The sequence below is a fragment of the Notothenia rossii genome (genome assembly GCF_949606895.1).
Source record: "Notothenia rossii genome assembly, chromosome: 7".
Lineage (NCBI taxonomy): Eukaryota > Metazoa > Chordata > Actinopteri > Perciformes > Nototheniidae > Notothenia > Notothenia rossii.
The window spans coordinates 17,021,773-17,038,671 of NC_136905.1; the positions used below are offsets into that span (position 1 = coordinate 17,021,773).

General features: G+C 43.2%; 2 protein-coding genes across 5 annotated transcripts; both read right to left on the reverse strand.

Annotated features, from left to right (window-relative positions):
* Positions 1-2,376: 2,376 nt before the first annotated feature.
* Positions 2,377-8,349, reverse strand: LOC307046983 (uncharacterized protein). 4 transcript variants are annotated; one of them, XM_079693669.1, is made up of 3 exons: positions 8,198-8,349; positions 4,921-7,266; positions 2,377-3,385 (listed from the first exon to the last, which is right to left on the reverse strand). In XM_079693669.1, the coding sequence occupies exons 2-3, from the start codon at positions 7,240-7,242 to the stop codon at positions 3,047-3,049; spliced, it is 2,661 nt and encodes an 886-aa protein (XP_079549795.1). In that variant the 5' UTR covers positions 7,243-7,266; positions 8,198-8,349; the 3' UTR covers positions 2,377-3,046. The 4 variants fall into 4 exon arrangements, with proteins under 4 accessions (XP_079549795.1, XP_079549796.1, XP_079549794.1 ...); XM_079693670.1 differs by lacking the exon at positions 8,198-8,349 and adding an exon at positions 7,896-8,187; XM_079693668.1 differs by lacking the exon at positions 8,198-8,349 and adding an exon at positions 7,611-8,187.
* A 139-nt stretch (positions 8,350-8,488) lies between these two features.
* On the reverse strand, positions 8,489-16,881 carry ntd5 (ntl-dependent gene 5). The gene is made up of 8 exons (XM_079693671.1): positions 16,724-16,881; positions 15,653-15,787; positions 15,068-15,259; positions 11,261-11,387; positions 10,090-10,166; positions 9,402-9,584; positions 9,117-9,314; positions 8,489-8,988 (listed from the first exon to the last, which is right to left on the reverse strand). Exons 1-8 carry the CDS (start codon positions 16,788-16,790, stop codon positions 8,906-8,908), a joined length of 1,062 nt encoding a protein of 353 aa, XP_079549797.1. The 5' UTR covers positions 16,791-16,881; the 3' UTR covers positions 8,489-8,905.
* Between the last annotated feature and the right edge of the window lie 18 nt (positions 16,882-16,899).

Consider the following 16,899-nt stretch of genomic DNA (forward strand, 5'->3'; position numbering starts at 1 on the left):
TATATTTAAAGTGTTTAAAGTGCAGTTTCAGTGCAAGTCAGTTGAAACAATCTTAAATTGGCGTGACGTTGAAGTCATGCGACCCTGCTGCTGTACTGGCTTGTAGTTCGTTTATAGCATAACGTTAGCATTTCGCTTTTGGCGACTAGATTTATGATTCAAAAATTATAAAAGTAGGGTTGACATGTGGAGATTATCCGGCTGAACAAAACGTGATCCCTCTCTTAAATGTGTGTCAACCACAGACCTTATTTCGAGTTATTTTCCAAAATCCTATGGAGAATTTGCATTGGTTTTTCGCAAAGGAAACGGAAGAAGTTTACTTCCGGGTTTTACGACGCGTCACTGCGGTTCTCTAATTTTCTCCGATTTTTGCATAAAAATTCAATTATGGATTATCAATATTTGTTCAAAGTGACAGACACATTGGATTAACCTATGGATTAACCTTCAACCACGTTTGTTCTCGTTTTAATGCCATTGAACACGACTTTTGATTAGAATAACAGCTAAAGTGAGCATATCTCCGTGTTTTGCTACCTAAAGCTACGTCGTGTGTTGTCTGTATTTGCTTCCCCTGTCACGAGTTCTGATCGCTCAGTGATGATCCTTATATTTCTATAATCTGCGGACTCTCGGGATGTTATCCAAGCTTGTTTGTGCGGATCCAATAAGTATATCGATCGGTAGGCTATAGCTAGAGTTCTGTGCTAACGGCGTTAAGATTTTTTCGCACAGGGCTAATTCAGAGGCTCAGCGTCAGCCTTGTTTGTTCTTTTGCAAAAAAAAAAAAAATCATCAGTTAGCTGAGTTTCTTCCCGTTACATGGATATGAAACATTCGTAGTTTATTCAATCTTAAGAAGCCCTCTGACACTGTTGCTTGCAGATGTTGTGGTTTCGGACCCGCCGAAGGTATGTGGGGTCTAAGAAGTTAAAGTTGGTGGACATGTAATGCCAAAAACAATGCAATTCCAGTTGCCCCCTTGTTATTAATCTCAAACTGTTGAAGACTGTATCAATTTCAGCTGAACTAGACCACATATTTTGTCCTTCCATCTCTTACATGGAAATTGCATTGTGATGTGAGCATTTTACAGCCAGTGGAGACAAGAGGAACCACTACAACAGCCAATAAGTTCAAACTATACAAATGACTATGTGAGTATTATTTTAAGACAAACTTAAACACATGTAAACTGATCCCTTAAATGAGCAGCTGCTTGGCTATAAATGGAAAGGACAGCTGGAAATGGTAATTGTATACAATTGCTTTTCTTATAATTGTTCGAGCCATGGATTCAATCAAAAAGAGATGTATTTTGATGTAAAATGTGCACGGTTTGAATTTTTGTGTTGGTCATGTTTGTAATAATTTATTATTGTGTAGTCGCAATGGGTTGGTTAAGTTGAATGTCATGAAATAGGGCGGGACTCGTAGTCAAAATGATCACCTGTTCTCCTGCGTGAGGTGTGTGGAAAAGAGGGTCTTTTTGATAGCTGCGATTATTCTCACTAAACCTTTTCTGCATATGTAAACAGGTTGACCTTTTTCATTCAATTAAGATGTCATTGTTCAACATATTTTTTGTTAGAGCGTCAGTCTAAGCCAACCAGGCCAGAACTGAACCTCTCAGCGACTAAAGAGTTACAATCTTTTTTAGAACAGGAAAGATTCCATCTATGACTTGGAAGTTATATATTAACGTAAAAGGTATTTAAAGATAAGATAAAATAGTGAAATTAAAATATGCATTAAACATCTGGACGCCTGCAGTTTGAACAGGGCACAATCCTCAACACCAGCAGCACGTTCTTCACTATCTGCTTGGTTAACCTTTGCTCACACCTCTCCTTCCACTGACCCTCTAAAGTGAGTTTCCTAAACTCAGATACAATGGAGCTTAGCGCAGACCTTTCAGCATGCTAGGGCATCTCTATTCGCATAGAGGCAAGCGTAAGAATGAGGAATGGGTCGGCCACAAGGACCCAGTCAGGTCATTTGAGCGATACAGTATTTAATAACTTATCTTGAGCCGAGCTCTGTTAGGCTCCGTCGCTTAAATGGAGCAGAAAATTGAGAGTGTGCAAAAAAACAGAGGACGGACTCTCAATTACTCCCTGGAGGCGGTCCAGACGATATATATCAGGTATCTTCTTTTTTTTTCATAAAGATCCATGTAATGTCTGGTCACATTTTGGTGATTAATGAAGAGATGAAAATCAAATCAGAGGATCAGCTTAAATTAGAGCAGAGATGTGTTCATTAGCAAGGAGAGTTAAATGTGATTATCATAAAAGGCCACATCCAACACTTCAATTCTTTAAAGACACTAACTTGGTGGAACACTGAAAAAGAAGATAGGGCAACATGTAATTACAGTTGACGAAATTTAATTTAAATAAATTAACATAATTTACAATAAACAGAAAATGTGAGTAAAGTGTTATAATAGCTCAAAAACATTTGGTCAAACTCTCACATGAATCAAATAAGTCAAATAGACAGGTGCAACACAAGATAACATGGCATTTTCCTCCACAATGTAAAAAAGGTTAATATTGAAATAAAATAAGTGCAAATGACTCACAGTGTCTCTGACGGTGAGAAAGATAGATTACATCTTTCACATAGAGTAGTGCAGAAGTGCAGCTCTTACAAATATGAATCTCTATTTACACAACGGGAGCAGAGGACCGTATAGAGCAAATAAGTCATCCTGGGGGCATGGTAGCAATCGAATCAATATTCTATACTCTTAAAAAACATGATTTTAGGCATAATCTTCCCCTTTCATTTACATATAAATGTATTTCACTGTTTCTCTACAGGAAAGCTAATATCAAAATCATTTATGACTTTGAAAGCCGAAGTTTTACCACTAAGTGGAATGGAAATAATACACATTCATATAAATAAATTAAAACAACATTAAAATAGATATTGCAAGTGCTCTATTTTTGAAAGGAAAGTTAAGTGTTTAAGCAATGTTACATATGATCCCCCTCTTCCTCCTTCCCTTGTTTTTGGAGTCTGCAGAAAACTCTTAAGTTTCCGTCTCTGACTCTGAGTTATCTAAAATAGACACAGTGGAGCTATACCATTCAGCGCTCTCCTCTTCCTCCTGCACTCCTCCTCCTACATCTCCTCTGTCCCTTCTCTCGTTCAGCATTTCCATGGCGACTTGGTGATAGGGGTGTTTGCGCTTGGTGTGTCGGCGCAGTGTGTTGCGCTCGGCAAAGCGTGTGTGGCAGAGCTGGCACTGGTAGGGCTTCTCTCCGGTGTGGACCCTCTGGTGGCGCTGCAGCTCGCCGGCCTCCCTGAAACGTTTTGAGCAGATCGGGCACACAAAGTTCCTCTGGCCTGTGTGGATGTGCTTGTGTCTCTGTTGAGGGAAATAAAAACACATTTGATGCAGAATCGGTGAAACCATCACTCAACACTTTTACTAATGCACCTATAATCAGGATTGTTTTACCAAAAAGGGACAGTTCACCTCTACCACCTTCCTCGTACAGTGGTATTTATCGTGTTTTGGTGTGAGTTTGAGATAATGGCCAGTAGAAACCTCTGATTTCTCACCAATATTATGGAACACAATTGTACCTCACTAGTGGAGATAAGAGTGCCAAATAACTACATTGGAAAAACTCGACAGAAAATATCTTTGTCAAGAAATCATGATTTGCTTCATCAAGATAATCAGCAGATCTTGTTATGAGCACTTTCATTACAGAACTAATTTATTTTGTACTTTATCACCTTGCAGAGGAAAGCGTGCATAAACAAGGATGCCATTATTGTTTACGTCTCGCACTCTCACAAGCACATCGCCCATAAGAAGATGAACGCCACTCTCTAAAAGAAAAATAGTCCCTACATGAAACTGCTCACAACAAGGTGTGTGGATCATCCTGAGAAGCCAAGTTGTGAGTTTTTCAAATGTATGCCGCAAACTGAAGACCCACCTGTTTCACTTATGCCTAAATAAAAAAACGCACTTTAGAGTTTTACTTATGCGACAGCACTTCCAATGATATTGCTTATTTGAAGTAAATATGTCAGCACTGTTCTTGTCCTTAGTTTGAATCTTTATGGTTTATTGCACTTATTGTAAGTCGCTTTGGATAAGAGCGTCAGCTAAATGCTATGTAATGTCATGTATATTTTTGAAGGTATGAGGGAGACAGACCACTCTAAGGCCAACATCTCCAACTCTCAGCAACTCCTAACAAAACAATCTATATTGATGAATAGCACTACAGGTAAGACGAAGAATATTTATATTTGATATTGGTGTAAACTGTCCCTTTAGTAGTGCAACCTGATCACTTATGCATGATAAGAGGGTGACTTTCTGTGACCAACCCGTTAAAACGTATTACCTGACACCTCAGCTCCTCAGTAGCATCTTACAGCTCGTTCTTGTAATTAACTAGAAACTCTAAACTCTGTCTGGTTCATCCTCATTGCTCTCAAAGCAGCTTGCATCAGGCAGCTGCTACACACTACCTGCTCAGCGCCAAATGAAAGACAGACAAATTAGCGAGTAGCTGGTCAACCCAGTGGAGCATTTAGCAGCTAAAGAGACAAATATTTCCCTCAGGAGTTGGTGAAAACCAATACCAGAGCTGAAAGGAAAATTAATACTGGACTTATTAGTTTAGGTGGGGACAAACAACATTCCAAATCGATGCTAATGTCATCGGCTGGATGTGTATATAAACAACGGTTTGCCAAAATATCAACTTGATAGTGATAAAATCTCAGAATTGTGTTCACAGCTGATTTCCACTGCTCCCAAGTGGCTTAAAATCAGTTAATGCCTGTTTTACAGACACTGCACTAATAATGTGTGACATCTGGTGTTATTGCTGTTACTGTTAATTAAATGATTGCCATAATTAGCTTGCTACTGACCTGCAGATGGCTGGAGCGTTTGAATGCTTTGCCGCACTGCTGGCAGACGTGAGGCTTCTTCTGCGAGTGCGTGATGGCGTGGCGCTCAAGGTCAGAGAGGTAAAAGAAGACCCGCGGGCACAGCTGGCAGTACAGCACCCTGCGGGCGCCCATGTCGTCCTGGGACCCCTCGGGAGAGAGAGGATCTAGAGGGTCGAGGGGGTCCAGATTATCAGAGGAGAGAATGGGTCCAATGGGAGGGGAGGGAGGAGCAGCGCTGGAGAAGTAAAGATGGTCGTCCAGAGGTAAATGTTCTGAGTGCAGGTCAGAGGGGTCAAACCTGGACTCTGAGGCTGGAGATTGGGCCTCAGAGCTGGGCTGAGCTAAGGGGACATAGGTCAAACTAGCAGACTGTGGGTGAGGAGAGGATGCTGTAAAAGTTGATGGCTTGTGGATTTCACTTGAGACTTCTTCAGAGGATATGGCTTCGCTTCCAGGGTTGGAATCGGAAGAGCTGATTTGAGAGTGAAGGGTGAAGCGGTCGTTTTGAAGAGAGGGAGAAGGGACAGGGAGGGAGGCGAGGACAGAGGTAACGTTGGTCGCTCCTGATAGGATGGCAGGGGGGTGGTTGGGGCTCAGTTTGATGACCGGGTGGGACAGCATGGGCAGAGCGGAGGGCAAAGGTAGCGAGACGGGGGCTGAGGCCGCGGTGATCTGGGACAACTGACCCGTGTAGGGGTCCAGAACAGCGATAGGGGTGGAGGTAGGGTCACCAGAGGAAGAGGGTACAGACGACAGGAGAAGGAACATGGGGGTGGAAGCACCGGGGGTAGTCTGAGTAACTGAAAGTGGAAGAGAGAGACCCACCTGAGCGGAGGAAGAGGAGGACACGAGGAGGATAGGAGCGTTAGTAGAAGGATTGGTGAGGATCTGAAGGGGCTGGGGGGGGATTGATATAACAGCATTAGCCTCCTGAACAGATTTAACGCTTGTCTCCGCTGCATTACAGGGATCCGAGTTTGTAATCAAACGTGGAAAGACTTCTGAAGTCTGATCGACACTTAGTGATGGAGAACCAGGGGCTGGAGAGGTGTAAAGATGATCAGAAGGTGCGTTTAGTGCATTATTTACACTTTGACTGAGGCTAGGATTCGCTAATGTGGCCAATAGTGGTGACCCCATTCCCTCTGCCTGATCCTCTGACTCGGACGCATCGACCTGCGGCACTTTGAGCCCATCCTGACTGAGCGTGTACGGGATTCCCAGGTCGTCTATGAGAAGGAGGTTTTTAGTGTCTATCGAGGAGAGGGAGGTGAAGACAGAGGAAGAGAAGAAAGAGGGAGACAGGAGAGAGTCGTCCAGTGTATCTGTGGCCTCCATACGAAGCGCAGAGCACTCAACATCCTCATCCTCTTCCACTATGTCTCTGTCTCCTTCTCCCTCGTATTCATCCACCTCCATGATCAACGAGCTCTCGCAGCCGGAGTCATCCAGGAAGCGTTCGCACCTTCTCTCTCTTTTATTCGGCAGACTCAGGTCCAGTGGTTCTGTCTGTTCCTCCGTTCCCACCTCATTTAACGTATTACACAACTTTAAATCAATTTCTTTCAAAACTAGAGGAATATTTTCCTCAATTTCTCTCTCTGTAGTTTCTTCTTTTATTCCTTGCAGGCTCAATATTTTAATTGGGTCAGAGCTTGAGATTAAGGGAGTCTCAGACCCATCAGCGTGAATGATTTTAACACCCCAAACATGTCTCTCTTTGCAGATTCTTTCCCCTTTCTCTGCCTCTGTGTCATGGAATGATTTTGGCTTAGCTTCCTCAGTTTCATGATTAATAACTTCCTTGATTTCTCCTTCATTCTTAACAGCAGATATCAGGATTTTACATCTGCTTTTTTCTGCTCCAGCTGAAATAGAAACAGGTCGTCTTAAATGTGAGCGAGCAAAGTCTTTGGTAAGGCTGATGGCAGAGTTTGTGATTTGCCTCTTGCACCGTGGGGGAACAACAATTTTGATTCTGATTGGTTGGCTGCCCAACACAGGCACTCCAGTCTTCACTGTGATTGGATGTCTGAACCCACCACTCTTCCTTGTTTCCTGAGAGGCTGGCTTAGAAGTCCCGCCCACCTCTGGCTTATTCCCATTGATTGATGGAGCATCCTGCCTGGTGGTCACTGCTGCTCTGACAGGGCATGGCTTGGGGTTACCTGGTACAGTGGAGGAGGTCTTTATTTCTTTTGGGTCCACACACACCTCTGGCCCTGATCCCTCTGCACACTGGCTGCCATTTTGGACATCCAGGCTGCCACTGGTCAGGACTGAAGCCAACTGAGAATCCATTTTGGGGCATACCCATTTATATTTCTAAAAATAGGAAAAACAAAAAAATATTACTAATTAAAATGGGATAAATTAGAATAGCAATAAGCACATTTCGTGGTAGCAAAGGAACAGAACTAAATCAATATCCTGGGATGGATGAAAAAACTCTCAGTCTCAGTAGTGATTATTGGGGTCAAGTTTGCAAAATCCAATAATCACTGATTTTGTGATATTATCAACAGCCTGCTGATCAGACTGAGCACTTTCACTCCTTAGTCCGAAATCATGAGCGTCTCATCTGACCCCTCCTCCCTCTTTAACATCACACTGTCCTGATATGTGGTTACCTTGCAAGATCCGAAATTATAGCTCAGCGGATTTCTCACCGAGGGTTCGCCGATCATTCAGGGGAACGCACCGGAGCACAGCTGGGTCCGACTGCTGTGAGCGAAATAACCCTTCCCCTCTCTCATACTTCTACCATGCACATGCAACATAAATAATACAACGTTTCATGTAGCTTTGGCACAGAATCATATTCTTTTTGATTAAAAAATACAAGCCTGTTGTCAGGGGGTAAACCGAGGAGCACTCTACGTGGAGGACGCCATTACGCACAGTATAGGTCCGAAATGCCAATATTATTATGATGCGTGTGACAGCTCTCGGACCTGGGACAACGCCACCGCTAACACGTCGCTCCGATTGGAGAAACGTGAATATTTACAGACAGTCGCAGTGAGGAGCGGATCCTTCCCTTTGCTCCGGAGCTTCCTCGGACCTACAGCCAGCCATTTTAGAGCCGAGGGTCCGAGACACCGAGAGCGCAACCCGGCAGCTTGAGGACAAACTTTCCCGGTGCTGTCATTGATTCCAGCCCTGCTGTCAGAGCCGGGCGCTCTTTCGATACATTCAAAAACTGTATTTTAAACTATACTCCACCCATACACTCGCTGCATAGGGACTGGCTTACCCGTGCTGTGGATATTTCCGGAGGACCAAATATGACTGTGCAGTGTAAAGGGTGATGCTGCGAATGCCGAGGGAGGGAGGGGTCAAGGGGAGTTGCTATGGTGTCGCAGCCTACCGGGTCCGACCAGTAGCCATGTTCAGCCTATGAGTACTGTTGAACCTGCAGCCTGCACACACAGCCTCTCTGTGCGCCTGAGAGACACAGCGACGGGAGGCAAAGCACATGAGGAGGATGGAATAGCATTGAGTTGAAATCATACAGTACTTTATGTGAAGCAATAGAGAGATCAAACCAGTTTGACATTACTTTATTTCACATCATCAAAAACTTACAAGCCTTAAGACTTGATGCGTCAGGTTCAAGAGGGAATAAGGATCACACAGTGAGATATCACAGAGTCAGGACATTATGAGTTCGGCTACATGAAGGTATCATCTTAGGCTTAACTGATATTACTGCATTTTATACACAGCCTCCTATGGTCTGCATCTACAGTATCTGCTCAAGCTGGAGGAGGAATACTAATGCTTGAGGGGTTAGCAGATTATTATTAAGCCAGCAGTTTGATAGTATTTAGAAAAGAGGCAGCACATCACAATGTTAGCATAGATATTAATGCAAAGCTGCAGAGTGAAGAGGGGCTGCTGTGGGTGGAGGTGTGTATCATAGTGAGACACAGGGTCATGAGAGATGGGTGGGTCGAGGTCATCACTCCACATCATCAGTTTCACAATCTTCAATCTCTGAGACCAGCCGGTGAGGGAAGAGTTTAAACTGCAACCATGTGGGCTCTGAAAAACAAAGAGAAGGGGCATGAATATTGAAAACCTGGCAATGTGTATCAATCCCTCTCAGGTTCTTAAGACTGACAGATACAGATAAGAAAAAGGACAGTCTGTATGGATGGTCGGAGGTTTACCAAGGTAGCAGGCAGGTGGCTGCAGCTTCCCATCAAAGCAGGTCTGGGTTGCAGAGAAGCTGCACGGCTTACGGGGGTGTTTGCAGAAGAACGTCACATTTTCCCTGTGAGGAACCACGGCGTCTGTCATGTCAAACGGCCAGCGCTTCACTCCACCAATCATCACACGGCTCCGCTCAGCAGGGATGAGACAGCGAGCTGGGAAAAACATCAAGAAGGTCTGGTTTTGTTTGCTTAAATACTTATTATGTCACCTGATCTTCAAACCATGTAAGCATCCCTTACCTCTGCAGAATGGGGGCGATGCACTCCAGCTGCCATTGGACAGGCAGGTGACTTTCTGGGGTCCATCCAGCTGGAAGTTCTTTTTACACAGGTAGTGGATGTCAAAGCCAGCTTCATATTCAGTCTTCTGGACAGCCACCACGTAGCCCTGCTTCACATCTGGAGGAGGCTGGCAGTACACCTCTAAGATAGCAAGAGAGAAGCAGACAATAAGAGTACTGGAAAGGGACAGGAAATATTGCCAGGAGGTGATATCAAGAAAAAGCAACAGGGAAAAAATCATAAAATTAAGTTAATATAATCAAGTATCTTTAAAACAGATAGATAAGATCTCCTGTTGATGGTTTTAAAGTTAAACTGAATGCCTGAAACTGCAACAGTGCATGCCTTTTCTTTCAACAACAGGCCATGCAATACCAGGCTTGGTCACAAGATGGCAGAAAAGCACTGCGAAACGTAGCATTTGAATGATGAATACATGACGAGGTTTGACTGTCTTCTTCTTTAATTCACTAGTGTTCTACATATATTCACACACACATGAAGACATTGACACAACCGATAAATAACCATCTTTTCAAAATAGTCCCTTCACATTAACGTCCATTCATTCTTCTCCTGCTAACGTTGAAAGATGCATGAGAACTGACTGTAAAGCCACACACATGCCGTGACACAGTGCACTTACTTTTACAGATGGGGTGAGGATACTGCCAGGTCTGATTATCCTGGCAGAAATTCTCACTGCTCCCCACAATATCCGCCCTGCCGGAGAGAAAGGGAGAGAGTGATGGAGACAGATGGCAGTGTGTCATGTACAGTATTGACAGCTAAAGAGCTTCGTCTGAATAAAAGTGTTAGAAGAAGGTGTAAATGATTTCCTTTTTACACTCAGTCTCCCTCTTTCAGAGTGTCTGCATTTTTTGTGCACAGTTCTGGCTGACACAGACACTTGGACTCGTCTTATCCTGTGGATGAGTCAGTGTGTAAAGGGAAGTCAATACAAGATTAGACTGTAATGACCTAGTTAGTTCAATGGAGAAAAGGTCAGCTGGCAGATCAAGATGAATTCCCTGCCATTCATCACCCGTCGTTCCCCAACACCTCTCCCACAGTGCGGGAAAATAACTAAGTACATTTACTCAGTACACTTCCATTTTGAGCTACTTTATCCTTTAACTCCACTTCAAATCAGATATAGAGGCAAATATTGTACTACTTGCTTCACTACATGTATCTGACTACTAAAGTTACATTTCCAATTTTACATAAGAAATACATATAATACACATATAACATGTAAAAAGTGATATATTATTATAATCACACTGGACTTATTTTTTGATTTATTTGTTTCAGATGTCTGAGTTGTTGAGTATGAGACAGATGAAAGAGACATTTCCCTTCTAAACTTACTACATAATACATACATAGTTTGAATTAGCCCCAAAGAGGTAAATACTTACAAAATGTCCCAAGAATAAGTACATATTTATGCAGCTTCTGTTCTGCACCATAAATAATCACACAACTCCTCACATATATCTTGTGACCATTAGGTAAATTGGACCTATACTGTATTTGTAATATTCAAAAGTAACCAGATAAAACGCAGGGTTATTTTACTGCAGAAAGACTACTCTGGGTACATTTAGCTCATAATAATTTACTCGAGTAAAGGGATCTGAATAGTTTTTTATATCACAGCTCTCCTGTGATTAAGTCTTTCCTCCCTCTTCTTCACACTCCATCCCCGTCTTCTCACTTCCTCCATTTCTACCTTAGTGTCCTTTCAGGTTTTCATAGCTCCAGCCTACACACTCACAACCCTAACCTCCCATCACCCCCCCTTCTCTCACCCAGACAGGCAGCTGTAGCGGATGGAGGTTCCTGCCGTAGCGTCTCCCTGGATGCTGAAGGTGTTGACGACCTCCTCAGGTAGAGGGCAGGTTTGAGCCGCGGCGGATTGTTCAGGCAAGTTAGTCTCTGAAGGTCAAAGAAGAACAGAAGGTTGTAGGAGTTGGTCCCTTTCTCATAGTTGTTCAAACAAGACTGCAATCAGACACTTTTACATAATATTTACGTGTGAAAAATGTCATTGCCTCATGGTGGAATGTTCCTCAGTACATTTAGTAAAATACTACAATTAAGTACAATTGTGAGGGGCATCCTTATTCTTATACATTTCCCCCACTTCTCCTACAGCTCAGTTACAATAACTTTACTTTTTACCACACATTGGAAGTAACTTTGCAGATTAAGATTGTAAACACAAAATCTATGAGTTGATAACATCTTGCAGGTACTGCAGTAAATGCTGCTTGGGCACTAATCTACCAATATTAAGTATTGCAATAATATAACTTAGGTAACAATTGAATGTATCATTCAAGTAGATATAGGCAGAAATTGGGAAATTTTCGCTTTATATTATCATTCATTCTTTTTCCGTTTGTACACTAGCATCAAATAATGGGTGCCGATGAGAGTTTTAGCTGTTGACACTATCTTAGTCATAGAGAAGTACATTACATGTCCACTTTTACTGAGTGAGGAATCTAATTACTTCAAACTATTTCCTATGGTGACAATGTTTTATGTGAACCTCATCAGAGAGAAATGCAGCAACACTCAGTGTGCATCTAATGTGCATCTGTGATTCAAATATTAAACAGAATCGAATGCATGTCCACTGTAACCAACACAAACACATCACACACATTACAATTAGTGCGTAAGTGATGTGGTTTTGCAGGTTGCAAGTAGCAGTATGGAAGGAAAGAAACAGGGAATAGAACAAGATGGCCAGAGGAAGGATTCCTGCTACCTCATTTGACTTGTATTAAACAGGGTTCCTATATAGTGTGTGACCCACAGAGGCGTTTCACTCGATGTCTTGTTCTATTTAAGTTGTGATAAACATTCTTATGCAATAAATCAAAGTTGGAGCAGGTGAAATGCAGCCCCACACCTATCGGAGCTCACAGCTATATCTCTGTGATTGTATAACACCTGGCACTGCTCATTCCTGGAAGTTTGAGTGCTCACGCTCGTGAAAATATAAATATCAAGAGTGGTGCTTAGAGAGAGGCTGGAGCGACCCGGGCTCCATCAAGCGCAGGGTTTTTGTTGCTGAACACGGCTTTGAAAGGCAGAGACAGCTCTTGCCTGAGGGATGTCTTAGGTATCTGAAACCGAGAAACGTTAATATAAGAATGTAAAGGTACCTATGGGAGAGTTATGAGTCTGTTTGGCTGCGGATGAGAGCCCGAAGCTGAGTTCTGTTTTCACATATCGCCCTTCTCCTGCCTCTCTACTGCTGCCACCCACACAGGCTGCTGCACCAAACGGCTATGAAGCAGGTATATCAAATTCATCTTCTTCTCTAATTACAAAACAGTGATTTTGAACATGCACAAGAATCTGATTGAGACCAAAGATGTAAAAAGGGTTTTGTTTTTCTCTCACAAACAGATGCATGCACGAACCACTAACTAAATAGCCTAGAGCTGCATGCATGTCCTTGGCTCCCATTGTAGAGAGAGACCTTATCAGAGGCCTCAGATGGAAGAGGATGAGAGGAGAAAGAGATGAGAGGAAAAGAGGATGAGAGAAGAGAGCAGAGGAGAGGAGAGCAGGGAACAGAAAGGCCTGGAGCAGCATGAGCAAGAGAGCTCTCTGACTCTCCTGACTGTGATCTGTCGCCCACACACACACACACACACACACACACACACACACACACACACACACACACACACACACACACACACACACACACACACACACACACACACACACACACACACACACACACAAAAGCAAACACACTCACATAGAAACTCTCCAACACATGTGCAGTCCGCCCCCATACACGTACACATCTAATGTATACAGAAAAAAAGCTACCTCTCTACCTTCCTCCCATAGACACACTCACACACACACACACACACATACACACACTCTGTAGATGCACATTCACACCCGCACACACTCACACTGTGTGTATGCAGCTCTGTGCCACTTTGACAGTGATCTGCCGCCCACTGCCTCTCAACAGGCATGAAGGAGCTCGACTCACACTCTAACACACATGCAAAGGACACACACAATACAAACGCTCTCACACGTTCAAAACCCACCTACCTTCTGCCTGTCTCTCGGCATTAGGATACTCTACGAGAGAGAGGGAGCTGAGAATCATATCCTTATTTCACATCTTTGAAAATATAAAAAATCTTGTAGGGTGAGACTGAGTCCAGCTGGGTTGAGGATTCCTGAGAAAGCGTGTATACTGTAGCTCTATGGTGTGTGATTAATGCAGGACTCAGAGCTTTAAAGATGATTTTGCTGTCAAGTCGACACAAGCATTAAGCAAAAGGCATATTTCCAGGTGCTGTGTGTTGATGGGAAGTGTCGAGATACTGAGATACTGATGGCTTTACATCATGTACCGCTGTGCAGCCTTACGGCGCAGCAGTAGAAGGAATAAGGCTGCACAGCAGTAAGACAATCTTTGCCTTTTGTGAGCCACTTATTCATTTTTAAATCCTATATTTAAACATGATTATCTCTGGGCTCGTCGGTACTATCGTTGTAGATTAACCTGTAAACACTGGAGAGTCTTTTGTGTTCTTTGTCAGCTTCCTCTGCCTTTTTTCAAATGTGTTGACAGCTTTGTTTTGGCCCCTGTGGCTTACATACAGCAGGTGTGACCAAAAAGCAAACCCAGTAACGTTTCAGTTTGAGTGCAGAAGATCTCTACTACACACAAGTAGGACATACTGTACCATTAATGGAGCTTATAATTTATTCATAATGGCAGACTATTATTCAAACATTGCTCAAATAGTTGTGATTCATCTTGAATTCATCTCTTGTCATTTTTGGTTTTCGTTATTGCTTCATCCTGTGTTATATATTTGTTGTAGTATTTTGCTCAAAATACCTTTCAATCAAGTGTTGTCCATGAGTGAAATATATGATATAACACCACAAACTGTGTTAATATAATTTAAAGAGGCCCTATTATGCTTAGTTTTTTTTCTGTAGTGTGTTATATAGGTTTCTCTTCTGTGCTGAATGTGTGTGCTGTGGTGCACGAACAACACACTGTAAATATGTGCATCCATGCGTCATGCGAACACACACACATTCACACACACATTCTCACACACACACATTCTCACACACACACACACACATTCTCCACCCCCCACACACACACACTTTTCAAACTTATTAACAGTTCAACAGTTAAATCTTCCGTCAGCCAATATGAACAACTAAGGCTGTGGTTGCTATGGTGATGAGGAGAATAGGTCCCAGTTGTGCAATGTCTCAGTCGACACGACCAGAGACGTTTCTTTCCTGAATCTCTCTCTCTCTCTCTTCTCTCTCCCTTTCTCTATCTATCTTATGGCCTTGCATGAAAACAAAATCCCAATAAAAGCTTCATTCAGAGCTTGACCACATAATGGACCTGAACTCATTCACCACAAACACACAGTGTACCTTCTGCCTCGGTCAAATATCAGACACAATATTACATAAAAGAAAGTAACACATCACACAGCATCTCTCTCCCAGAGGTTCATTACCTGTGTTTACATTCCTGACATGAAATAAGAAAGAATATTTTTCTGCTGAACTCAAAAACCCACCTGAGCAGATGGGCTCATCACCGCTCCACTGTCGGTCACCCTGGCAACGGCGAATAGTGGCATCCAAGCCAGTGGGCAAAGTGAATCCAGACTTGCAGCGCACCTCGAGCAGGGCGGAGAAGGAGTGGGTGGGAGAGAGGAGGCGAGCCTCTGAGGTCTCACTGGGGGACAGAGGCCAGGGACACGTTCGACCTGAGGAGGAGACAGAGAAACCTCAGAACGTGATGCATTGTTTCTTAGTCAAGACAAATGAAACCGCCCTAAACCAGTTTAAGCGGTACTAATGGGGTTGTATAACCAGCCTGGATGTGTTTACAATGCCCTCTTTTACAACACACAAGCATTATAAAAAGTGTATGTTCAGCACTGACACAGGGTACATTTTGAGCCCAGATTCTGAGCACAACCAAGGTATTTTAATTTCCAGGAAACACACAAACACAGATGTGTGCTGGCACAGCTGCATATGCAAACACACACACACACACACACACACACACACACACACACACACACACACACACTTTTTATGACTAATACCACAATAGTGTTCAGTTTGAAAACTAAGGGCATGTAAATGGTTACCTGGAGCCACACAGCTGAGCCCACACTGGCCGTCACACAGACACTGGCGCTTGTTGCCACAGTCAGTGTCAGTCTTGCAGGGCCGAGGACACGTCCTCCTCCGCTCCTCTCCCAGAAGTCTCTCCGGACACGACCCTGTTGTGATACCAAACACACTTTATCACACCATCAAAGTAATTCCCCCCCTTTGTTTGTTTGCTTCTATTGCCCTCAGGGGTCCCTCGTAAAAAATGCGTAAGCTCAGGGTCGAAAGGACAATTTGTTTGCCAATTCTGCTTTGTTTTTTTGTTTGAAGGAAACTAAAGTCAGTGTGGGTGGCCGGGCAAACATTTGCCACCCAAGTTGCCGGATGAGTAAGTATTTAGATGGGAGGCTTTATAACTCTTGGCTTTTATCGGTCAATCATAATTTTTCTCTAAAGAAAATTAGGTTTGTGTCTTCTGAGTGGAGTAACTTTGTTTAAAATGTCCTACAATTCTCCATGTGTATTCCATCACACATCATGAAAGAAACTTTTTTACATTGCAACATCACCTAAATCGACACACCCTCAATGTCCAGAACATTTGAGGGGGAGAGGGGGGGGAAAGGGGGGAGTCAGAAAGGGTTCCCCATATTTCATTTCTTAGAATGAAAACATGTGTGCTACTGTATTCGCTTACAACCATGTGACCAAAAACACACATGTTCTGAGCTAATGCACACATGATCATCCCAGAGCAGCATGGAGACACGGTGTACAGTACATGCATGAACATACAAATCAGGCTTTCCATGATTAACTAAAAAAAAAACAGATGCAAACTTACTTTAAATGACATTACCGGTTTGGTATTAGCTTTCCAAAATAGTTGATATGTTTAATTCATCCTATAACCTCAACCGAGATCTCTCAAAATTCAAACAGTCAGTAGGTACATTACAAAGTCCCTATTGCAGTAAGTCCATTGCATCTAAAACTCATTAATTGCACAGTTTCGAGCTCTGCTAACAAGATCATCTTTATATGAAACTACAATCTTCAACAAAGAGTGCTTTGACCCTTGTGTGAGTGGTGCAGTCAGATCTTACCTGGGGTCTGCGGGGCCACAGCTCCACTCAGAGCCCACAGGGACAGCAGCAGCAGTGCACAGTCCATCCTTGAAGCCAGGACTAAGACGATATGAGGCAGGGACGGGAGACACAGGATTTTTAAAGAAGGGGGAACAAAGGGTGGGAGGGAGTGGGGGGTGAGAGAGAGCCAGGGA

What these genes read in the sequence shown, in the direction of transcription:
- LOC307046983 (XM_079693667.1), bottom strand. Translation starts at nt 7,628, where the DNA reads ATGATCGGCGAACCCTCGGTGAGAAATCCGCTGAGCTATAATTTCGGA. An exon ending in ATAATTTCGGATCTTGCAAG is followed by an intron (nt 7,267 to 7,571) that starts GTAACCACATAT and finishes TCCTATTTTTAG; the next exon opens with AAATATAAATGGGTATGCCC. An exon ending in AACGCTCCAGCCATCTGCAG is followed by an intron (nt 3,386 to 4,920) that starts GTCAGTAGCAAG and finishes TTCCCTCAACAG; the next exon opens with AGACACAAGCACATCCACAC.
- ntd5 (XM_079693671.1), bottom strand. Translation starts at nt 16,790, where the DNA reads ATGGACTGTGCACTGCTGCTGCTGTCCCTGTGGGCTCTGAGTGGAGCT. An exon ending in TGTGGCCCCGCAGACCCCAG is followed by an intron (nt 15,788 to 16,723) that starts GTAAGATCTGAC and finishes GTATCACAACAG; the next exon opens with GGTCGTGTCCGGAGAGACTT. An exon ending in ATCGCCCCCATTCTGCAGAG is followed by an intron (nt 9,315 to 9,401) that starts GTAAGGGATGCT and finishes TGTTTTTCCCAG; the next exon opens with CTCGCTGTCTCATCCCTGCT.